The sequence below is a fragment of the Columba livia genome, chromosome 6 (assembly GCF_036013475.1).
Source record: "Columba livia isolate bColLiv1 breed racing homer chromosome 6, bColLiv1.pat.W.v2, whole genome shotgun sequence".
Lineage (NCBI taxonomy): Eukaryota > Metazoa > Chordata > Aves > Columbiformes > Columbidae > Columba > Columba livia.
This window is the reverse complement of record NC_088607.1, coordinates 13,213,026-13,238,144: the sequence shown is the minus strand read 5'-3', so window position 1 is coordinate 13,238,144 and position 25,119 is coordinate 13,213,026. Positions and strand designations below refer to the sequence as shown.

At 39.7% G+C, this 25,119-nt stretch overlaps 2 protein-coding genes across 5 annotated transcripts in view; one reads left to right on the top strand and one right to left on the bottom strand.

Annotated features, from left to right (window-relative positions):
- STN1 (STN1 subunit of CST complex) overlaps window positions 1–24,027 on the bottom strand; it is a 46,897-nt gene extending 22,870 nt beyond the window's left edge. The window contains exons 1-4 of one of the 2 annotated variants that reach the window (XM_065067124.1): window positions 23,954–24,027; window positions 18,280–18,344; window positions 6,642–6,781; window positions 1,868–1,963 (exon numbers count right to left, since the gene is read on the bottom strand). In XM_065067124.1, coding sequence (XP_064923196.1) covers window positions 1,868–1,963; window positions 6,642–6,774 — 229 coding nt within the window. In that variant the 5' untranslated portion in view covers window positions 6,775–6,781; window positions 18,280–18,344; window positions 23,954–24,027. Of the gene's footprint in view, window positions 1–1,867; window positions 1,964–6,641; window positions 6,782–18,279; window positions 18,345–20,847; window positions 20,896–23,953 lie in introns of those variants that run through there. The other variant, XM_065067125.1, reaches the window with a different exon arrangement.
- A 233-nt stretch (window positions 24,028–24,260) lies between these two features.
- The window catches only part of SLK (STE20 like kinase), a 50,459-nt gene continuing 49,600 nt past the window's right edge, over window positions 24,261–25,119 (top strand). For 2 of the 3 annotated variants that reach the window (XM_005508544.3, XM_005508542.3), the window contains exon 1: window positions 24,261–25,065. In XM_005508544.3, the coding sequence (XP_005508601.2) occupies window positions 24,916–25,065 (150 nt within the window). In that variant the 5' untranslated portion in view covers window positions 24,261–24,915. The remainder of the gene's footprint in view (window positions 25,066–25,119) is intronic. The other variant, XM_005508543.3, reaches the window with a different exon arrangement.

Here is a 25,119-nt window from a genome sequence, read left to right as displayed (position 1 = left end):
GGGGAAATTCCTTTGTAAGTCACTTTTAAGCAGATGGAAAGTGAGCAAGTACTAAGCAGTGCTTGGCACTCCAACTGAAGCAACGCCTGCTCTGTGACTCACCAGCCAGAGTCTGTTGAACTGAAAGATGCAAGAAGTTACAAGCAGGAAACTGTCTAAGAAGTTACAATTTTAAGGCTGGCAGAGTCAGCCTGCCTGAAAGGGAGGGCAGGCTGGGAAGGAGCACCCTGGCAGGCAGCCTGAAAGCTCAAACCAAGAACCGCTGGAACAGAGTAGAGCTGGATGTGAAAGGACAGCAGGAAGCCAGGCTCATGGAGAGCTGTACTTAAAGGTCAGCTGATCTAACACCAAGGCCTTGCACTACTCTACAGTTTCTTTTTATTTTTATTCCTTCACTTTCTACCCAAATCAAATGTTTCCAACACGTTTACACACGAACTAATGCTGAGAGCAGTGTGGGAAATGCTTGCCCATAGAATTGTTTCTGCCTTAGTCATTTTGATTCTGTTTTCCTCTGTCCTCATGAAGTGACAACTGCTTTTGCATACTGGTTCAATAAAAGAATAGCTGACATTCAGTTTATGTTTCAACACCTCATTGCATCACCAACTACATCTCCACCTCTTAACTTAGTTGCTTGTTTAGCCTGTGCTACTTCAAGTGCCAGAGAAATCTGTGCTTCCAAATGTTTACTGTCAACTCATCATTTAGCATAATGGTAGGGTAATAACAAATATTCAGACATTAGGCTTAAAAATAAAATATCTAGAAAATATCAACTCTAAGAAATTTGCAGGGACATTTCTACAGAGCATAGAGTCTACTCTAAGCAGCCACACCCAGGGCAGGGTATGCTACCTGCACTAGCAGTTAATGCTACTCTGCAGCAATGTGATTCAACTGCAGGTGTTGTGGAAGCTGGGACCCGGTTGAGTTGTCAGCTGTACCTTCACAATGCTCCTGTGAGTCGCAGAATGGCTGCTGCCTATTTTTATAAGTGAGGGAACTGGGTAAGAAGAGGTGCTTACCTCCATCAGGTGGAAACCCAGAGGAAGACACAGGACAGGACATGAGTCCTTCAAGTGCTTCAATACAATCTGCGCACTTAGCTCCCTCTCCCTACTATGAAATGAAATGATACCCCACGTTGTGAAACTTGCCACATTACCACTACTCCACTCTACATTTTCCTCCAGATAAAAAAAAGACAGCTGAACAAAACGACAGTCAGATGTTTCAATGTTAATAAAATAGTCTGAATATTGGGAAAAGCAATAGGGAGGAGACAACTCCCAGCTGGTGTTGGCAAGGACTGGTACTATGATGCTTGAGTTAGATTTGCTAACACTCATTCACATCTAAACATAAACAAACTCTGGACTGCTAGTAAAGGCTGGCTCCAAGATACTATACAACAAAACATACAAAAAGTCAGAAGGGATTTCTAAGGTTCAAAAAAAGGAAGAAGTGACTTCCCATTTGCGGACACTGTTAAATCCATTTATACCTGATCAAACGAACTGCACAAATATATATATATATATACACATATATATATATATATATATAAAAGGAAGATAGTGGAGTCTAGTGACAAAGCAATAACCAAAACTGAGATTTGTTAGATGATCCCAAATGAAGCAGTTCTCTGTTTTAATTATTTGTTTCTCTACTTTTGAAGTCGAGATAAACAGTAGCTTCCCTAAGTTTGCTAAGTAACCTGAGCTGCAAGTACACATTAAATTAGGATAAGAGCACAGCTGTTTCAAGAACAGATGATGATCAAATAAGGCAATCTTTAAGGTCTATCAGTAATTAAGATTAGAGGGCTGATAAGTGCAAGAAGAAAGAAAGAAACTTTTCTTACCTCCATAATTAAAAAACGCATCTCGCTCTTTTCTTTGAACCACTATGCCAACAACATCCACCTGTCTTACTGGATGTCCATTATAGAAGAATATACCTAGACACAGAACAGTCTTGGTAAGTATAACCATTTATTTCAACATCCTACCCTACCTAGTCACATTTGTCCATAAAACACCCAACACTTTCTTACATATTTAATATATCTTAAATTACACCATGCCTAGTCACGTGAATAATCCCCCGGATCATTGAGAACTGGGAGCACTGGAAGGAAGAAGTATCAGCTCTACAGAGGATACCAAAAGCTTGCTTTGGTAGAGTATCAGAACTTTATTAACCTCTTGTTTTCTTGCACATTTGGATCTGAAAAACAGTTTGTTTGCTGCAGGCATTAGGGTTTTTTAAGTTTTTGTTTGTTTTGTTGTTTCATTTTGGTTTGGTGTGTTGGTTATTTGTTGGTTGGTTGTGGTTTTTGTGTGTGTATTTTGTTTGTTTTGGTTTTTTTATGTCTTCATCAGGCTTCAAAATAAATAATAGAATACAATAGAAGCAGTTTGAGCTTCACACAATGCATCTGCTCCTGATTAAAGCAGAGACTCTAAAGGGAAAACTAACATAATTCTGTCTTTGATATCTAAAAGAACAGGAGACGTGGGGAGGCGGGGGAGAGAAACAACACTCCTAGATTGCAGAGCACACAATGCTGTCATCATGGGCAGCATCCTGAACTTCAGTTTCTGAAATAACACATTCCAATCCCATCACTTCAAAGCTATTTTTATGCATCTATAAAGATGACTTGAATAACATGTAAAAACACGTCCAGCAAACAGTGAGGAATCAGAGCCCAGTGGACTTTGATGGCACTGAGGTCGTCACGTGCTGTAATCCCTTTTAAGACAGTGACAAATGTCAGCAAACACCGACATAAACGTTATATGCCGAACCTTCACCATCCACCAGCAGGAGGATAACAGGGCGATATGCTCCAGATATATCTTGGACCGGCTAATTTTCAGTCAATGTGTTTTCTTCACTTTTCAAATACTGCTGCTTTACTGAAATATGCCATCTGGGATGTTCAATAACTGTCTTCCATTCTAAAAACTAGATAACTCAAGGGACTCAGAAGGGAACATTTGGCTCCATACACTGTGGCAAGTCTTGTTCTTACAAAGGGAAAGAGAAACGCTGCAGCAAGGGACTCAGAAAAATGTACTGTATAAAAAAATGAAAACCAAAATCCAAAAATAACTTGTCCTACATAGCTGGTAGCCTCAAATGAGCCTGGAATTAACTTTCTTAAGAAAGACAAAAACCCCGAAGTTTCAGAATATATCACAGGTGATCAGACAAGCAGCTCGTAAACAGAAATTTTGCTCATAAAAATCCAGTGCAATGTTTTGAGGATGCATCTATCGCTGTCATCTCAGAGCTGTCTTATACTACTCTACTGGTCAGGTCTGGCATAGAATATGTTTAGCAGGTCTGTCAACTTCTCTCTCATTCCATTTACCAGGACACCAATAAACACTGCTATAGAAACCCTTGACAGAAATGCTCCTGGTGTATGTAGTTATTCACTAAACCTCATGAAATCTCTATAAAAGAAGGCCTGGGTCAGGTTCAGAGCAGGTCTGTGGATCAGAGACTCCAGGCTCTTGACTGTGTGAACAACACATTACGTTCATTTCCCAGTTAATAAGCTGAATTTTGGCAAATGATAGAAAAGAGAGAACGCTGGTTTTCTCCATCCTCATAACTCACATAGAACTCCACCCTTACTCCCTGAGAAACTACCTGAAGTCATTTGAAAGATGAAATCACATTTACACTGTTGAAAGTTGTTGAACTTGATGACTTCAACAGGTAAATTGTTTCTCCTGCCAGCTTATTCATTCAAACTATGTTCATATTGGTAGCAATAAAAATATATTAAACATTTGAAGCTATGTGCAAGCACATTAAGTCAAGCTCCTAGTAACTCAGTAAATAACACCTACATCAGTGTGCTCTTACCACAACAGGAAGCCACAGCAGTGGTGTAGGGGGCAATAGATACTGAGATCTCTGGGGCAAGTTCTGATCACATATTTAACAGCTTTATGGAGCACTGAGCTCTTTGCCATTGCTTTAATTATTTTTACCTCCTTCTATGCTATTTGTAGCTTCACTTGCTTGTTGATAAGCTGTCACAATGCAGCGGTGCATGATAGCTCTGAGAACAGATCATTTCCATGATGTGATTATGTGTTACAACTGAGTTTGACACCCACTCTCATTTTAAGGCCTCTGAAACAACACAATTGCTGTTTTTATCTGGGAGGTTTTCCAGCCTTCTTGTCACCATTTATAGCAGGAAAGTAATTGGCCAGGTTTACTGCTTTCCTCTGTGTTGTTTTAAGGGCTTAGTCATTGTGGCATCAAATCCTAATGCTTAAAAATGGAAAGAAAAAACTTATTAGGTCATTCAGTCCATTTCCTCAGAGCCAATGCAAGACTGTTCCGGACAGTAAATTCCTGGCAACATGTACAGTTCAGATATAAACAATCCCAGTGAAGAGCATCCCACCTCTTTCCTGGGAAGGCAGCTCCATGGTTTAGTAGATGTCACCCTAAGGATGTTTTTCCTGACATTTAGTCTGTGTTTTCTTTCCATTCCTGGTTACAACTCTTTTGTTTTGCACTCATTCATTCTTAATTACCATTACCTAATGACTGATTTATAGCCAATCAGGTACTTCAGCTGGTCTTTAAGAAACCCATTAAAGGCAGAAAACATTAACAGCAAACACCTACCTTTTTCCTTCCCCCAAAGATATTTTTTAGTGTTTAGTGTTTCTGTTGTGCTATAATTTGTTGCTAATAAATAAGACATGTCTGGTTTGGTGTATACACAGCACCAGGAGAATGAGCAAAATTCAGGATGTTTGTTCAATGAAGTTTAATTTTATTCTTTAAAGTTTGGTTTAGAAAATAATACAGGATTGCAAGCAAGCTTAGTTGTGCAAAATGCCAGATGCACAGGAAGTGGAGAAAGCTCACATGCACCAATTTTAAAGCCTGAAGTCTTGACATGACAGATACCACTTCCTTAGGATCATCTTAGAAAAAAAAAAAGTTTTAACAAAACTGAAGGAGTTTCCAAAGCAGAGGACAACTCGTTTCAGTAAAAGAACAGGAAGGGAAGCGAGAAGAGAAATTGAGGTAATTTAGAGATTAAAAGAGAGAGCAGGACTGTTCCTGTTCTTGTGAAATGTTTATTGATGGTTATAAGTTTAATTCTTCTGAATATACTTTGCATATGTGTGTACTAACGTCCAAGTCCAAACTACAGTCCTATTTTGCTGATGCTGGATTTTTAATGATTTTCAAACAAAATACAAAAAATGTCTTTAATTGAAGCAGGAACAGTTTTTACCAGATGCATTTGCCACACCAGTACTACTATAAGACTAGCACACTTTAAAAAGGCCTCTAAATATTACTCCCTCTAGTACAAACATCAACAGAAGACTATAACCTAATTCTTGCAATAGATTTAAGAAAAAAAATCTTCTATCATGTTGAATAACAAAGAGGTATATATACTAGGCTTTGCAGTTTGTAAAGTCCATATATTCGTAAAATGGTTGTGAGAAGAGCAGAAAAAAAGCCTCCAAAAAACCAACAAAAACAACAAAACCCCACCAGTCCTTGATTTCTGCAAGAATAACACTGCTGTTATCCTTGCTGTTCAAGAAAAATAAGTAAGAATAACAAAACCTACAAGGCAGAGCATATTCAAAGAGCCAAACAGTTGTACTTTATCTCTGTGGAGGGAAATAAACACAACTGAAACACACACAGACAAAAAAAAACCCCACACAAACAACCAAACAAACCAAAACATCAAACCCCAAATGACACACTCTGCTTAGGGTTTACTGCTTTTCCTCACTAATTCTAAGTTCCTCCGGTTGCTCCCTGATAATCTTGCACCTTGTCAAACTTCAGTTTGTAGTAATGTACCATTCTACAGCAGAAGACATACTGCAGTCTATTTAAAGTCTTTGTGATGAAAACTGAAATTCAGGGTCAGACTCACGTTGCTTTAGACAACGTACACATGTGGGTGATTTTGGCTGAAAACCAGCAGGAAACAGACTGCAAAGCACACAATTTCCACCAATGGTTAGGAAATAAAAGGTGTGGTATAAGATTCAACACAGATACCAGAAAAAGGTTGTTCAGAGGTAGGAAGAATATCATATATCTATAATATCTTGAAATTAAGCAAACAAAATGTCAAAACCTGCATCTGTTTTATAATATATTAATATCCAGAGGAAAAAGCAAAGCACATACACCCAATAAGGTATTAAACTGTCAAAATTCTGCACCAAAGCAGCATAAAATCCTTTTCAAACATAGAGACAGAACAAAGATATAACACATATGGCCAGAAAGGGCCTGCATTTTTCAAATTAACTTTATCAGACTATAACAAACACTATCACACAGAGGATGCACAAGACTACCTTAATGTAAAAGAGGTTCTGTATCTATGCATATGAGAGGAAGAAAAGCCATTAGAACGAATACATTTTCACATACATTTTATGTACAACCTGTTCTTAGACCTGCTAAAGATACTAATGTCACTTAGCTTAGAGGCATGGACAATTACTTTACTGGTGCTCATGAAGCATTCTGCAATCCCTGGGTAAAGAGTACAACATAAATCTGTCCTAATTTTCTGTGCATCATAATCAGCACATATAAGTACATACCTGGCACTTGTTTAGATTCTCTCATTTCTTTTATATCTTTAATATAGAGTCTTGCAAATGCAGAAAATACAGGATCCATGCCCCAGTGCAGAGAAGGTGTCTCTTCCTCATACTTCTTGAACTCAGACTGCATTCAAAACCTGCGAACAGAGAACTTATAATTATTTTCTACACAGGTAAAGAGTTGTCCACTTATATTAACTGAATGAAAAAATGTAGTACCTTGTGATTTTACAAGCAATAACACAGCAGAGCTGATGAAGAGACATAGGAACTTATCTAATACAATGTTACCTTTGTGTCACCACATGAATATTGAAAATATCAATCCTGATGATTTACTCGAAGTACTGAGAGTCAACAGCAACAGCATTTTTCCCAGCTCCTTCAAATGAAATAGAATTTCAGGGATTTCTCCTCCGTGGACCCATAAACAACAAACCAAATACAAAACTTCTTTAAAAGAGCAGGATTGTGGGATAACAATTTGCTACTTTCTGTATACTTGATGGTTCTTCCTCCCAATTATTCTCTTTCCCTTCCATAAGATATTCTCCTCATTGTTCTACACTGTGCTTTATTGTGGGTAGGGGGAAAGATTTATTTTATATAAAGCAAGAGCAACCAGCCCTTCTTTATTTTAGGTATACAGTCTCCAATAACTGTGTAATTGTTACTTTTCCCCTTTTACCTTTTCAGCTTTCCCTGTTTAATGCTTGCTATTTTCTGCCATTACCAGATCCAATTCCATGCTTATCACAGCGTTGGTGTTGAAAAAGAGGACTCAGTTCAAGAAGGATCCTTGTAGAGATTTTGAAGCTTAATATACTTTTTATTAGCTGCTTCTGTAAGGACAGCTAAATTGTTCCCATAAAGCTATCCAGATCACCCTCAAATGGGGGTCAGCCTCTTACAGGTGTAGGGCAAAAGTGGTAAGCAGACAGATTTTTAATAGTGTGTTATAGGGCTGGGATTCAGCAGCTACAGTCTTCTGAGAGAGAGCAGGTTCCTGCTACAGGTTGCCAGTGATCTCCGTAGTCTGCAGGAGACACCCCAAGCTACTGATGTAGAGGCAACATGTCATGAATATCAAGACAGCAGCTTGCTGCTTAGAGAAACAGAAGAGCTCAGATTCTGCATGATTTCTGTTTTCACACTCAAACCTTAATTTGAGGCAGAAAAACAGAGCACAGCACAACATGCTAAAGCATTGTTGACATCTACTCTACACTTTGAAAAAAACAAACCAAAACAAAACAGCAAACGGTTAGGGATACTTCAACACTCCTTAAACTGGTCACTTGCTTTGTGAGATGCTGAAAGTATTTGATTTAGTCAGTTCCACCAGTCACTTCACTAAATAGTTTTGTTTACACCTGGTTTCATGTCTCTCCCCACTACAGACAGCTTTTCCCAACCCATCCCTCTTGCACATGCAATGTCTACTCAAAAGCGTCTCACCATTCTTTTCTCACTCTATCCTCCCCTTGAAGCACACTTTTTTGCTGCTGAATTGCAGACACTGCTCAGTAGAAATTTATAAACCATGTTGTTAACTGTATGATCTTAATAATGCAGAGCTGCTATTCCTCCATATGGCAGTTCTCTAGTTGTCTGCTATAGTCTATGTCAAATTTAGACCATAGATCTTCCCAAGCAAACACATGGTTTGAACCTGTATTTGACTTAGCATGCTCATTTTCATAACAAAATTAGTCTTTCGCATCCCTTCCTTTTTGCTTGCAGCCTCTGGTACAAAGTTGCCTGCATTGTCCCTGTGCTACTGTGTTTTTATGGGTTCTATTAAAAAAAAAAGGGGGTAGGGGAAGAAAAAGAACTTTAGCCCAACAAAAGGTCATGGCGAATAAGAAGAGTTAACACATTAAATTGATAAACATACACACTATAGTCAACCAAGGTTAACACATAATGAGTGGAAATTAAGAAAAGCACTACTAGCAAGTGTCATCCTGCCTCCCACCCACAAACAGGAACTTTTAAGATAGAATTTTATCTTTAATGATGCTACACTCCCCAACTATTCACTTCAAGTTGCACTTCTTCCCTGACAAGAAATATGGATACAATCACAGTCTTGTTCTTAAGACCATCTTTTATACAAAGTAGTATTCCTTTCTTCACCATGCCCCACAACATACCCTGCATGGTTATGAAGCCTGTCATGGCTCAGCAGCCACTTTTTCTCCTAGACAGATGGCAGACTGAGCTAACAAGCCAAAAAGAGATAATTGGGTAACAATCCTGTCTAACTTTTTGTATTTTGTGTGAACAGCCACTCATTTCATTGGAGTAAAATGCAGAATTCACCCCTGCACATGTGTGCACCTGAGGGGAAAAAACACAATGAAGCAGCACCACTGGAGATTAAAAATATCTGCATTTTGGTATTTCAGTAAACAGTCATCAAGTCTGAAATGCCCAAATGCTAACAGGACACTAGCCAGAAGTACAAACAACTCTTCTAGCTTAAATGAAGCATCTTCCCAAATCTTTTACTACTTCTCTGTCCTGAAAGGAAAAAAAGACTTCTGCAGCATAAGCTCTTTTTATCTATGAAGCTACTTGGAGTTAAATCTCAAATTCCAGCTCTCAGGCCTTATTAAAGCTCTTCACTGGAGAAACTTAGAGCCATCACATCTTCTTCTGCTACAAATACACCAAGTTTAATCTTACAAATCTGGCAAAGATTCTTTGCCAAAAAGTAAATCACATCCCCAGCACTACTAAGGCATCACAAGATTTCTTGAAGCCCACAGGACAAATCTGTTAAAGTCATGAGCTACAGATGCTCCATCCACACCAGGCTGGGACAGTGATACCATTCTCCAGCCACTCACTCGCTTTCAGCAATGTCTGACATGAAGGGCATTCTGCAGGGCAGTTGCTCCTTGTGTCTCATCTTCATGGTCCCAACAGTCCTTCCAACCCCTGTCACCATCCAAAACCAAGCCCATTTTATTTCCTCCCTCCCAAGTGGCCACTTGGTAGCTACATTTGAACAGTGACCTATTTAAAGCCAAAACTTTGTGGCCTGCTGGGAGGAAAATACATTTCCTGCCTCCTGTACTGCTTGCCTCCACATGCTCCTATTACAAGTCCATTCTTCTCCTGATGTCAACAGAAGTTGTCTTTTTGCTCCTATAGCAAAGGAAGATGTTAAGTCAGAGAAGTAACTCCTTCCAAAGTATCTGTTTTTCAGCTAGTTTCCAAGCTTGTTTCAGGCTGATTGACAGTATTAGAAAATGTATTTCTTACAAGACAGATAAAATTATTCCAATCAATTTCTCCTTTGCTATATAACAGTATATTCCCGTAACTTTTTCTTAAGTTGGCACAGGAAGCCCCTCCATTCCAGGCAGAGTATCCCAGGGGTTAATTAATTAGTGAGTCATCCTTGTGAAAGCGGAACTTTCCATTATGCTGGAAGTGTTTTCAGCTCTTAACTGGTACCACTGGTGATAAGCTATCAGCAAGGAAGATAACAGCTACCCTTTACAATGAAGATCCAAGGGGCAAGTAGCAGGCACTATGGAGATGCACAGCCTTATAATCATTGAGAACATAGACAGCTAACAACAGACAATTCCAAACAGATACTATACATACAAATGTTTAAGGACAAAACTGGCTTTTGCTGAAAGACAGTGATAAAGCTTAGCAATACAAGCAACAAGGAGCCCTAGCAAAAGGTCATCCTTTCCTGCATTTTGTTTTAAATGCAGGGTAATGACTTTACAGTTGCTGTAGTGCAAGGAATTCAATCCTGCTACAGGAGAAGAAAAGGCAAGGGTGGCATCTGGTCCGCAAGTTTATTAGATATAGAGAGGTAAAAATAGAATACAGATATCTTATAAAATAACCCCAAAGAAAGGCTACAAAGGCATAATGAAAAACAAAAATACAGTTAAGTTCTGCTATTCAAACCACTTTTTGGGAAAACAGTTCTGTTTCAAAGGCAAAAATCTGAAGTTTACACAGTAATTAACTAAATACAAACAAACAAAAAGCCCCAAGTCGAGATGATTCTAGACACTAACCCATTAAAATAAGGCTGTCTCCTTCACCAACTGCTATCAATGTTAGCTTTCCTGACTATACTGAGAATTAAACCAAGTCTGTAATCCTCAGCTACCTTGTGACCTCAGCAAGGTATTATTCTAAAAGGGAAAGAAGGAAAACCAAAGAAGATTGGCTGCCTTCCCAAAAATGCCACCACCCAAAACCAACCTCATTTTCTTTCTTCCATAACAAGCAGTTAGAATAGCTCCCCATTTAACACTCAAGTGATTCGTTCAACAGAATCAGCCCTGGACAATAAATTTCTTAGCTCCTGTTCCTGTGTCCCCCATGTACCTTTTTTAAAAAATGGCAAATGATTAAGAATTGGTCTTCTCCCAGTCCCAGTAAAATGGAAACTCCAAAGAAGAGTATCTATTGCAACGGTTATTGTTGTCTTTTCCCCAGATGTGATTAACAACTGAAGCTCTTAGAGAGAATTGACTTTGTTTGAGATTAGTCCATTGGAGCCATAGAAAAGGTATCTTGCCAGCAGTTGTCTGCAGCTACTTCACAACTGCTGGCAGACCACTGCAAAGATTCTTAAGTTCGCTGTGAATCAGAAGCAGAGAATATTTACCCACCAATAAAAGCAGCTTCAGCATCCTAACAAGCATTCACCCTTCTCCAACCACAACTACTATGCCAGCACCAATTATTTACACATGAAGCAGCTCAGGAGCTGCATTAAACCAATGCATTAAAGCAACTTAAAGTCATTGTTGGTTTACTTGAATAGACCAAACTACAAACTGTGGCTGTTAAAGAATCACTTAATGGGTCTGCCATTTCTGCCACAGAGAGAGCAACTTGTGGAAAGAGCAGCAGAGTCAATAGCTGGGTTTTGTAACAACCTCTGTCATCCAAATTGAACTCATCTGTGTTTGAGTCAAAACACCCTTACATGACTATTATTCAATTCTTCATGATCAGGGGAGGCAATTCCAGCATGATATAGTTCAAAATGCCGTATTTCAATACATGGTTTTAATTATCCAAGGCCACATACAGCAATTTAAATTAAAACAAAAAAAAAAAAAAAAATCCAATATCTGGTTATGTAAGTAGATCTTAGCGAGCTGTAAAGCCTTTAGTTAGAGATAATATGGAGTAAAGATTCTAAAAATGAAACTCAGCTACAGACTTTTTGAAAATACATCATTAAAAAAAGGATTTCAACACCAGTAACAAGACAGAAACCATCACAGAGACCAAAATACATCACCAAAAGACAAAAAAGGCTCCTGAAAAAAAGTATATTAATAGTAACTTTACAGCTGTTACAAAACTACCAAACAGTAAGATAAGGTCAGTTTGGATTCACTTCCTACCTGATGATTCTATTAAAAACCAAACTACAGTAAGCACTTTCAGTATTTCCTAATAAACTACCTTCCACTGCTGCTGCTGTGAAGTCCTGTAAGTTTAGATGCTACAAACTGAAACAAAAGATAGTAAGGGCATACATGTCCTGTAGGTCTTATATACAATTACATTTTTAAAAAATGGTTTTGAAACAAAATTAAGAGAGCTACAACTCCTAAACTTCCAGAAGTTTAAAAGTTCCTGAAATGTTATTTCTACAAGCGTTAGCATCCGTGTAACCTCCTGAGATAACACATTTACTCAAAATAAATTACCATTTTTTTTCTTAAATATACTTCTTCAAAGTTTAAACATCATATGTCTTTTAATTACATTAGATTATATTACAATACACTTCCATGACAAAGCAAGATGGCGCAAGACAAGAAAACCCATCACCACAAACTTTAGTCAGTAGGGAGTTCTACAACATAGAAAGGTATTGCCTGCAATGCCTATAATAATCAGGATATAAATAGGAGCAAGAAAGCCTTAGTTTATCACAGAATCACACAGAATCACAAAATCGACTGGGTTGGAAAAGACCTCAGAGATCATCGAGTCCAACCCTTAATCCAACTCCAGTCCGTTTACTAGATCATGGCACTAAGTGCCATGTCCAATCTCAGTTTAAAAACCTCCAGGGATGGCGAGTCCACCACCTCCCTGGGCAGCCATTCCAATGCCTGCCCACTCTCTCTGTAAAGAATTTCTTTCTAATATCCAGCCTAAATTTCCCCTGGCAGAGTGTTGTAGGAAAATAAGGAATTAGGATTTTAGGCCTATATCAGTGTTATAAACTGTGCTGCTAAGGCTGAAAGTCTCAGCTTGTCCCCTGCATAGCCCTTACCCAGAACCACAAGCGTGGTTACCTTATGCTTGCTTTGTACCTTTAGTTAAGACATTCATAAATGCTATTCTTAGGTTTGCTGATCTCCGTGCTAGACTGATGAACTATAGATAACAAATGAGACAGGTAGAACTTCAGACAAAGCTAGCCCTGCAACCCGATGACCTTTCGTTTGGTACTTGCCAAGAAAGAAGAAGTAGAACCCACAGACCACTGGGACAGAAGGAACCTGAGGACATCGTGAATACTTAGAAAATCCTACTGGACAGTGATAAATTTTGCTTAGTTGCATAATACCTGTTAGAACCCTATATAAAGACCAGTCATACTGCTGTATGATTGTCACTCTCTGAGGAGGTGACCCAACGCTGCTGTTCCTGCGAATCTTCTACAATAAATACTGCTCAGAGTAACCCACAAGAGTTCGAGTCTCTATCCAGCACCTACTACCTTTTTCACAGAGTTTAAGCCCATGCCCCCTTGTCCTGTTGCTAACTGCCTGGGAGAAGAGACCAATCCCCACCTGGCTAGAACTTCCCTTCAGGTAGTTATAGAGAGTGATGAGGTCATCTCTAAGCCTCCTCTTCTCTAGAACTGACACCACTACTGTGTACCAGTCTACCAGCAGAGTTAATGACTCCATGTTATCACCTGTAATGTATTTCCCTCTCTCTGGTTCTACTTTCCACAGCACTACCCAGAAATCCTTCTGGACAGGCACATGTGGCTGCAGGAGGCCAGACAGGTTGTCTCCTCCAACACCAGTTGTTTTATAAGGAAGGAGGACAAAGCTTGCAGTTCTAGATTGCCTTATTTGGCATTGCAATTTGTTCTATATGAAAGTTAAACCTTGTAACAAGGTTTTGACTCCCAATTTTCCAAAAGCAGGATTCTGGAAAACTAACAAGGAAGCATGCAATGAAATAAACAGTAGAAGTAGCTCCTTGAGATCCTTGTCTCATGCATTAGTAACAAGATATTTTCCTATGTATCAAGAAAGCAGCAAACCACTCAACAGACAGTAAACTAGCTTTATACGTTTATTTGCCATAGATAGATGTAAGCTTACCATAAATAATGTAGTAATAGTCACTACTGAGAGTCAGAAAGCTTCTCTTGCTATTTGTATTTTAAAGCTATTGGATAATCACACTGAAGTAGCTTCTTCAACTAATTCTGTAACCTGTCTTGAGAGGGGGCAGGAGGAAGCCTATGAAGATGATTAATCCTCTCTGAAAGCTCTTAATCACCCACGGTGCTGCCAGAATGAGCTGTAATGACATTCTTTCACTGGGAGTGAAGGTTCTCAGTTATTAGTGTGAAATAAAAATAAACAAAACTAAAAAATTACTTCTTATTTATAAGTTTGCTCCTTCGAAAAACAGCAGTATGGACGCTTTGATAGCAAAAGGATTTCAAATAGGCTCTCGACAAAGGAAAATCACTTTCCCAGATACACGTAATTTACTGATTCAACATAAACCTATATTAACTCATTTATGTTAACTAACAGAGCAATGAGAACAAAACCTAATTCACCCCATTTTAAGGCAACACAGTTAGCTTTCCTACTTTGCTATAGCCATGTAAAATAGATCTAGTGCCACTTCTTGAATAAAGATTTCCAAATTTCAAAAATTTGTGTAGAAGTGGCAACCATTGGTTAATAGCTTTCTGAAGGTATTGGGCCTGTAAACTCCCTGACAAGGGTTGACTCAATTTCTAGAGGCAAGATTTCCTGCCCATTTCCTTCCCTCCCTCTCTCCCTTTTAAATTAGTTTATGCATCTGATGTAAATTAAAACAGCCTCTGGAATAAGATCAGAATCTGTATGAACGTTCATAGCACAAGAGAGCACTCCATTACGACGAGAGACTTCAAAATGATTAACCCACAATTTGGTCTAGCTGCACAGCTGTGATAAAGTCTTCAAAATATTCCCAGTACATACCAAAGCATTAGATTATGACAGACCTGTTTAATGTACTGAAATCAATTTAAGTTTATTTAGTATACAAGTGAACCTTTTAACTATATCAGAACACTGTGAGGCTGTGCTTAAAATATAGTGCCCATACAGCACTGTTGTTGGTATATACAAAATAATTCAAATCAGAATAACTTTGAAGTCTCAGATCCAACCAGAACCATCCTATATCTTGTAAGCATAACTAGAGACTGAGATCACTCATTTGGAGCTCTTTTGGAAGACTAAGACCTATCTGCTACTCTTCTTATAAAGATTAACACAGCTAGCTTGACACTGATCTCTGTTCATAGACTGACTGTATTTGTTCTTCGGTGGTTTTTTTTCAGGTATTTCACAAAATTATTCTTTTCCTCCTCCAAATAGACTTGTAATGCTTCCAGTCTGAAGGCACTTCTTGTAGAAAAATTATTAAACATTCCAAAAGACAAACCCTTTCAAAATGAAAGGCAGCGGTGGGGGGGGGCAGCATCGGGAGTATCTATATTATTATATTATTATGGTATTCCCTCTTTTACTGGTGGAAGTTCAAACTATCATCGCAGGTAAGGACAAAGCTTTTGCTATGCTTTTCTAATACACAAGTCCTCTCAACCAACATCTAGGAAAAGTACCAAAAGGTGTGGGTTGGTTTGTTGTGGTGTTGTTTTTGTTATTTTAAATCGAAAAATCGTGCAATTCTCAACCTGATATCCTCCAAGTTTCTTTTGTAACATTGCAACCTTTCTGAGGACTAGGACTTTTATACTTGAAATCAAGCACAGGACTTCTTCGTCACACCTGGGCTCCTCTGACCTACAAAACCAAAAAGCTTTAGAAATGCCAGAGGTGTGTAGATATTTCTTGACTCCTTAAGACAAGTTGTTCTGCACAATGTCTTACACTGCATTCTATGAACTTTGATTGATCTGAAGAGCAGCTTCTTCTCAGCTAAGGGAAGCTGGCTCATTATCCCTTATCTTCAGCTGCTAAACTCTATTAGGATCCATTAAAAATCCAGAGACTTTGTCCTCTATTAACTTTTGGGTTGGCAATTTTTGTAATTCTCTGAGGATGTCCTGAAATAATTAACATCTTACAGATACTCCTTCTGAGCTCTGTCTAAAGATGATCTAGGCCTGATACAGAACACACCAAAACTGTTCAGGAATACCTGTCCTGCAACATGAGTATCCTCTTAATGGCCTTCTTCCCTACAGAGCAAAGGTGGCTACACTTCTTTGCTAGTGATGATTATTGCCCACCCTTAATTTTTTTTTTTTTTTTCTGAATCCAATAGGAAATCACCAAATTGATAAAACACTACTAAGATTCCTCAAAGAAAATACCTCCCCAACAACTGTGGCTACAACTTCTTGCGTTCCCTACCCGAATCACTGTCACAACTAACACGATAAAATCACTACTCTTCTGACTTCCTGGTATGTAAAAAGAATGAGCAGCCTTTTATAAACAGATTTAACTGTCTCCTTAGTTGCATTTGAATTTGAATAGATGACACTCCCTACCTCATGCTTCTGAATCTAGAACAACGTATTATAGCCCAGTCAGAAACCACAGGAATTACATTTCCTATAGCGAATTTTATTTTCTGCTACTGAAAACTCAGTCCAATTAACGTAATGGGCTTTTTTGGCTTAATCCATAAATATCACGTCTACTATAAAATATAATTTTGTGGATGAGATATTAGATTAAAGGTTCCTTATGTTTAAGAAATAGAGATTCCAGGTCACTCGAGAGAAAAAGTGCATCACATCACAATACTGCTTTCTCATAAGCGGGTCCTAGTACCCAAAGTTTGCATATACTATTGTTGAACACACAATAGCTGCTGTTTGCTTTAACAATGGACACATTATTACAGCTACGCACACTGCTGCTGTACCAAGAAGAGATCCTACATAACACCAAATTCTACTTCACAACACATAGTAAACTATTTTTGTCTCAAAAATTAAAATTATACAACAGCTTATAAAAATCTAGGAAAAAGAGAACACTACACATAGAGAAAACATTTCTAATATAATTGTAATGTAAAAACACCACTTTTTCAATTAAAAACTATTAATAAACAGTTGGTATCTCACATTCCAAATGTTATTTCCCTTTTTTGCTAGTAGAAACATCTCCAATATTATCCTACTGCAATGTCTCATATGTTTGGGATATTAAATTAGTGGTTTTCTGTGATACATTTTTGTCAGATTGTCTGTGTGTGTGTGTGTGTGTAAAATGTTCCCTACTTTTCAGTATGGTATATTTTTAATAATGGATGTAGAAGGCATAACAAACTTCCCGCTTACATTTATCACATAACCAGGATTAGGTTTGCTGGCTGGTTGGCCAGGCGTAATAATAAATATATATATATATATATATACACATACATATAAAGATATATTTTAAAAGAACTAATTTTCTTATTACAGAACAAGTTATTCAGACACAAGATTCCAGAGCTGATCAGGATCAAAAGAGAAAACAATGTCCACTCTAGAAAAAGAAGGTTCCTGGGAAACAGAGGAAGAAATTTAGGATTTGCAGAAAGAAAAGCAGTAATAAATGTGGGATTTTTGTTCAGACAATTTTTGTGCCAGTATTGACTGAAAGAAATACCAAGATGCAAAGCTATCTTTATCCCCTAATAAATTTCTAATCCTAGCTGCTATGTGAACTAATGCAAATTTGAAAGCCACAAACAAAAAGAGCAAATTAACTCGTGACTCCTATGCAAGAAATAAAGGTCTAATTATCATCTGGAGAAAAGACAAACATGGTGAAGCATTTGTAATACATGCCTTCATGTGACTTAACTAAGGCTTCTAATATCCATCAGAGGGAGGGGGCTCTGTAAGTTTTAAACACTCTGCCTTGTGATCATGCTCAGTTTTGATTAAGTAGATTTTGCTGTAAATGAAATGTAACCTCATCACATGATTATAAAATGGTTAGAAAGAACATGGCACTATAGCAAAGAGTAGTAGTATTTTAATTGTATACTACATTAAAAGAAATCAATACCCTAGACAGACTTGTTCATATGTAATGCTGTGAAAGATTGTTCTAGTCATTGAGACATGGAGAGAAAGAATTTTTATGAGACCAGCTACCATAATAAAAAAATGCATCTATCCATTAATAGAGCTCAATATTTTAATACTCCTACAAAAGTTCTTCAGTTAAATACAAACCAAAGTGTCAAGTCTACTTGAAAAAATTTAATCCCTAAGTTTTTAATTGCATTTGCCAGTTAATCAATAAAGAGAATCAGCTATGTAAGGTTCACATTGTCGGCCCTTCCATTAAATCTGAGGTTTGCTTCTCACTCAAATAAATATAAAAGCACAACTTACCCCTCCAATTATATATGACTATGTTTCTGAATATCAGTCTTGAAGGTGGTTTTCTTACAGATCACCTGGAAGCAATAAGAAAAATCTTTATTTTTTTGTGATAACTTCAATCAAATTAACACATTAAAGTATGAATGCCTTTCACCTGATGTGTTTCCAAGAAATATTGTTGTACTGCTTTTTGAAATATTATGGTCCTTAGTCAAGGTATCTTACAGACTTTTCTTCTGACCTTTAATTTCAAATACAGCCTATTCCATAAAACATCACTGGTTTACTTGGAAACATTCAGGTAATTTGGCAGCTTCTCTATTTGCTCTGTCATCATTCCCAAAGGTGTTGCCTGATATCAAGAGATATGCACCCCAAGAGTTCTGCTGGCAGTGGTATCTCCATAGGTAGAAAGAACCACCCCATCACACGTTTCCAGGACAACTCACCCTACACAATTAAATACTGGTATCTAAAATGAGAAAGGGTGCATCGCCCTCTGAGGATACCTTTCCTACTGACTACTGAAAAAGCCAGGCCAATTTAGACTAAACACACAGATTTTTCTGAGGCCAAAATTAGATCAATCCTATTCCTAAACATTTTAACAGTCAACCTTTTTACTGCAAACTTCAAGTAATACCCTTATATGTTGAAGCTTCCAAATGCCACAAGTTTCTATGGCAATTCTTAGATTAACTGGTCCTATGGTAATGCATCAAAAAAAAAAAAGCAGTCATGTCATGTAGTTTCCAGGTTATTGACAGAGGCATAGATTCTGGCTAATGAGACATGGGTGACCTCTTGAGCATCTAACCTCTGGTATTACAATTTTTTCCTGTTTCTGTTATATACAACTGAATTACTTTTGTTATCCATATAAGAAAGGCTCATTAAACAGAGCACATAACCAAGCCTCTTTTTTTGTTTCTTTATGAAGACAGCTTTAAATTTCAAATGCAGAACAGAAATATAAATCTCTAACCAGATCAACTGTACATTTAATATAAGGGCTTTAAGGGTGCTATATACAACATAGTCTCTCCTCTCAAGGCTTCCAGTAAATGGATAACATGACTTGACGCTCCTTAGAGGAAAATGTACAGAAATGTACAGCCTTTTAGGCCATCCTCTTACATCATGAAGAAATAGACCTTTTTTTTTTAAGCACTCTTTAGTATTTCCTTCTTCACCCTGTCATAAACATGGATTATTAACAAATTATACTACTAGCTCCTCTGTACTTACCACCATTAATCAGAGCATTAGGACACAGGAGTCAGGTACAGCATAGCAAGTGTAGAGGGGTCACAGAAAAAGGACAAAGTTAACGTCATAAGAGGCAAGAAAGGGAAAATTTTTAAGGTCCATATACAAGATGGAAAGAGAGTGAAAACAAAAAGGTATTTAAAATCCACTGAACTGAGGTGCTCCTGTGTGAAAGCAACACACTCAGAACAGTAGGAAAGGAAAAATGATGGATGACAAATGGAAGAAGGGAGAAAAGGGTCAGGAATGAGAGAGCCACCAAAATTTCTCATAGAGCCTCAGGAACTGAGGAAAGTTGGTAAAGCTATGGTGGTACACGGTGAAGTATCAGAACTTAATTTGATAAAATCCTGAACTCCAAGGATAAAGGAGTGAGAGGAAAGCAAGGCAACTTTTGGAAATAACTTTAGATACACACAGGTTGCAGACAGGAGGTCTTGGCAAAAAACAAGAATGCAAATGCAGAAGGTTAATAAGGTAGGTAGTGTCTTGACTAGAAGGATCTAGAAGTTACAGTGGCATTTAGAAATTAAATTAGTACAATACAGCAGAAAACATTAGCTTCAAGAACAGAACAGAGGAGAAGTGATAAAGTCTATGGAAAAACACCACACTACATGTGGAAAATATCAGTGAAAACATCACATATATCAAGTAAAGAAAACATAGGGGACCGTGTTGAGTGCCAAAGGTGACAGACAGATTAGGACGGATGAAACAAGAATAATGCTTCAGATTTAACCACGAACAAGCCACCTGTGACCTTATAGCAGTTCAACGAACTCAAGCATCAGAAAGAAGACTGGAGGAGACATGTGAGAGCGTGGGTGGACAGAAAGTCAAGACAATATAAAAATATACCATGAAATATTTTGAAAGAGTTGAAGACAGGATGTAGGACTGAAGTGAAAGGGCAATATATGCTGTGAAGAACACACTTCATATTAAATTTCTGAAGCAAGTGTTTATTTTCAATGAATAGAAACTGAAGCAGAGCAGTTTAAATGAAACAGAAGTAGAATTTAAAGAGGGAGTTTAAAACAGTAGCAAGTGTAAGCAATAGAGTCAATGGGAAAGGATGGTGATATTAAGCAGCAGAAAGTATAAGGAAGACTTCTAAATTTCAAAGAGATGAAAAAGATTGTAGCGAAGAGTAACAGCTATTTTTAAGCCAGTATATTTGATGCACAAGCAAGATAGCTCTTGAACATCTTTACTCTGGTATTTTAAGGAAGCACTGAATTTTCAAAATGCATTGCATTAAATGCCTGATGGACAATTTTGAATATACTTACAACTCACTTTTACCTTTTTATCCTTACTATCTGGAAACATTTACAGTTGCTAAAAACTCCTGCTACCAGCAGAAAGCAAACAAACAAAAACCCCAACAAACAAACAAAAAAAAAAAATAGAACCACAAAAAACCAGGCTTCATACAGCCTCCTCCATACCATGAAGCTGAGGCAAATCAGGAAGGATTTGCTACTAGCAATTAACCTTGACCTTACAGAGTTTATTTGCATGATTGAGTGGCAAGCTGTAACTCTAGACTGAAAGAACACAGGAAAAAATGAGACTAAGTCATGGTTTTCCTTTTCAGATATATTGTTTTTTATCTTGAATTACTTGTTAAGAGTAAGCAAAAAAAAAAAAAAAAAAAAAAGAAAGATGTTAAAAGCAAAACTTTATCAGCAGATTAATTGCTCCTTTTTTTTGTGCTAGCCTTTCATCTTATATTTTTAGCATTATATTAATCAAAAGCTCTCTGGAACAGGAAGACTATATTGAGAAATGTCTGAAGCAACACATCTGTAGCACATACTAACATTAGTCATCGGTAAGATGACACTGCTGTGCCTGTTCTGCTCTGAGTCTGTTTTATCACATAGACGTCCAAAGCAAACCAATGCATTATATAGATGCTGTTTGTGAACTACTTACAGTCAAAAGTTCATTTATTGATAAAGCTGAGAAACAATCGGGCCCTGGTATCCCAGTCCAATAACTGACAGCTCACTAAGGCAGCAAACTCAACTACATCTGTTCACACATAGCTCAAGAAATTTTCTTTTAGTTTTGCATTTATTTCCAGTTATTATTACAAACTCTGACATACGCATATACAACCCCACTGCTCCCCCACTGCCCTATGACATTAACCCGGAGGCTAAAGAAAAGCTAATCCTGCCTAGATACACAGATTTCATGCTATGGCTTTGGATTTCTTTTTTACCCTCATCCTCTATCAATTAGTTCAAATAAACAGATGGAAATGAGTCTCAAAGCACTTTCTATCCAAGAGAAAGCAAGATAAAAATATTCAATCTGAGAAAACAAGTGAAAATTATTATTAAAGACATAATTGCATTTTAAGATCTAAATCAAAGCTATCAACCCACTGGAAGGGGCACTAAACCAAAAAAAGGTATTTTAGAGAGGAAAAAGAAATTGAGTTTTAAAAATTAAGATTCAAGAAGCTAAATTGCTGCTGGTAATGCTAGAGAAACCTTATCAATCACTTCCTTTGTTATTACATTTAATCCAAACTATCTGCGTGAAACTTGCAAATTAAGTTAATAGGTGCAGCCAGCCAGCCAGATCAGAGAGAAGAAAGGAAAACAGCTCATTTGGATCGCAGCTGTTTCTTGGTATTACCCTTACACATATAAACAGTCTTGGCTTTAACACCCTCCTCAACAGTTTTACATTTTGTGACCAAGCTGTCAGCACAAAGGAACCACAATACCCAAAATCATTTTTGAACAACAAATGCTGATTATTATGACAAATCATGACAGCTATCAGGTTAGCAAGACCACTTGAAAGGCTCTCTATTCATAGAGTAGTACTACCCTTGAAACTGACTTCATACAGATTAAGGAAATTAACTCAAGGCACAACACTGTTGCTTGATTCATTAATTCATTGTAGCAGGGGCCATCTTCTTGTTCTGTGGCAGGACAGTGCCTAGCGCAGTGTGTTCCTGTACACCATACATACTACTAGCACCACATTTTACTCAACATACAACGCCAACATATTCTTTAAAGGCTTCTATCCTAACATGCTTCAGTTATAAAAACATGGTGAAGGCATGATGCAAAGTTCAGTTCCAGGCTACTTCTATGCCCTTACTTCCCTCTGAACCACCTCTCTAATCTTCTTCAGGATAAACACCTGCACTATTAGACTGCTCCTTTGGTGAAATCCCTTTCTTGACTCAGCGCAGCACTTTCTATTCCTTAAAGTCATGCTGCTTTCAAGGGGATTGTCAAGGTTGCCATATGATCCCCACAACCAGTGCATCTCAATGCCTTGTTATTATTGAGTTTACACACGAACTAGCTTCCTTAGCAAAGTACTGTCATGCTAATAAAACGGTCTGAGGAATTATGCATTCCATAGGCTTGATCTTTAGAAGCTTATAATGCAGTTTTAATTAATGGTAACTGCAGGCACTCAGGTTCATATGAGGATAAGGTGTTACATGATTTTTCACTGGGTGTTTGTCTCATTGTCAGATCTCACATCACTGCCTTAATTGTAAGATTGACTTCCTGCCTCCTGTCATGGCCTAAACTTTGCCTGCAAGATGCCTGCTAATTGTCCCTTATCCAGGCAGTGGGAATACCTCTCGCTTTCATGTGAAGAAATACCACACATTGGGTGGCATATAAACAACACAACTATTAAAACACAATCACGCTTCAAACAGATGTTCCCACTTGTGGGAACGGAAGGCTGTGAGATAAGGAAACTCAAGTCTGATTAAATCTCACAAGATACCAAACATGCAGCACATTAACATCATACCCTGCTATGACTGAATGCTGTGACAAAACAGCAGCACACCTGAGAACAGGCCACAAACAAAAGCAAGTCTTCCAATGCTGTCTTTTTCTACCAAGACCTTCCTTGAAGAAACGCTCCCAAGCTCAAGCTCTCCAGGAGGTGCCACCTGCCCCCACAATGCCCCTCACACCCCCTTCTGCTTCCACAATCAAACCTGGGAGCAATCTGGGGGGAGAAGGGAGTCCGCCTGTGCTGCAAGGAGAAATCAGGCCCTGAAAGGCAGCTGTGCCCCTACCCACAGGACTAGGGAAACCTTCCCCACATGGGACAGCTGGGAAGCAATAACAGAGGAGCAGGATATCCCTCAGGACAAGAAATTCAGCAGAGAGTAAATGTTCCTACTGCCCCTCACCCAGCGGCCACCAGAGAACGAAAAGAAAGCAATTTTCCTCTACCCCCAGCTGCAAGTACGCAGCCTGCCCCCAAGGAAAAACAGGAGTGCAGGACGAGAACTCGTCCACCCCAAACGCTGCCTTCCAGACCACGAGGAAGTCAGTGAAGGGGAAGAAGGTCGCAGGACGCCCCTTCCCCCCAAGTTTGGGGCCAGACACCAACTTACCCGCCGGAGGCCTCGGCGCGCTCCTATTGGCTCGCGGCGACACGGCCGCGTCACGTGGGAAGGGAAGCCCCGCCTCTCCCTCACGTTTGCCGGCGGCCAACCGTTGGGCCGGGTGAAGCGGTCGGTGTGGCGCTTGTGCGCATGCGCCAAGGCTGGCGGTGGCGCGCGTGCGCCGGTGGCCGCTGGGGCGCGAGGCGGTTCCGGGAGCGCGGGAAGAGGGGCGGGGGCACGGGGCGCGCGCACGCGCCGGCGGCGGGCGGTGGTGGAGGAGGGGGAGGAGGTGCCGCCCCGCCCCGCAGGAAACGGTGCCGCCCGGGCCCCGCTCTGCGAGAGGGTGGGGAAGCGAGACCAGGAGGGAAACGTCGTCTTCCTCCGCTCTAGCGCCCCGGGACGCCGCGGGGTCCCGCTCCGTGAGGGCACCGGCCGGGAGTCAGGAACGGGGCAGCCTCCTCCTCTCCCTACATCCGACCCCGTTCTCCGAGGCAGGAGCGCCCTCGGCGGGCAGCGGGTGACCGCCTCCTCCGCTGCCTCCTTCCATCGGGAGGGGTCCCTTCGCACCCCGCTTCTCCTCAGGCTCCGTCCGCCGCCCCGTCCGCCGCCGCCGAGCCGCCCGTCCCGAGGAGGGAGTCCGGCACTTGTTGCTGACGCGATGGTCACCGGCCCGGCCGAGTAGGCAGGGACCTCCGAGTCCGTCGCGGGAGAGGACCGCCGCGGCTGGCGGCGAGGGCCCGGCCCCTTTCGGGGTCTGCGGGGACATCTCGGGCTGTTGTTTTCTCTCAGCGTTCGGCGGTTACGGCTTCGCAGGCGGCGTGAGGACTTTCCTCGGACCTCGTGGGAATCGCACCCGGCAGGACCGCCCGCCCCGGATGGTCACGGCGCGCTGAGGGGGCACCGCCGGAGCCCGCCCGCCACCTCCCTCCGCCTGGCCGCCCGCAGGCTGGCCTCCCCCCGCAGGAGGAAAAATGTCCTTCTTCAACTTTCGTAAGATCTTCAAGCTGGGCGGTGAGAAGAAGAAGAAACAGTACGAACACGTCAAGAGGGATTTGAACCCTGAGGAGTTCTGGGAAATTATAGGAGAGCTGGGAGATGGTGCTTTCGGTAAAGTGTTTAAGGTAAGGGCGAGCGGGCAACTCCGATCACTTGTAGCATCGCTCGTAGCTAAAAAA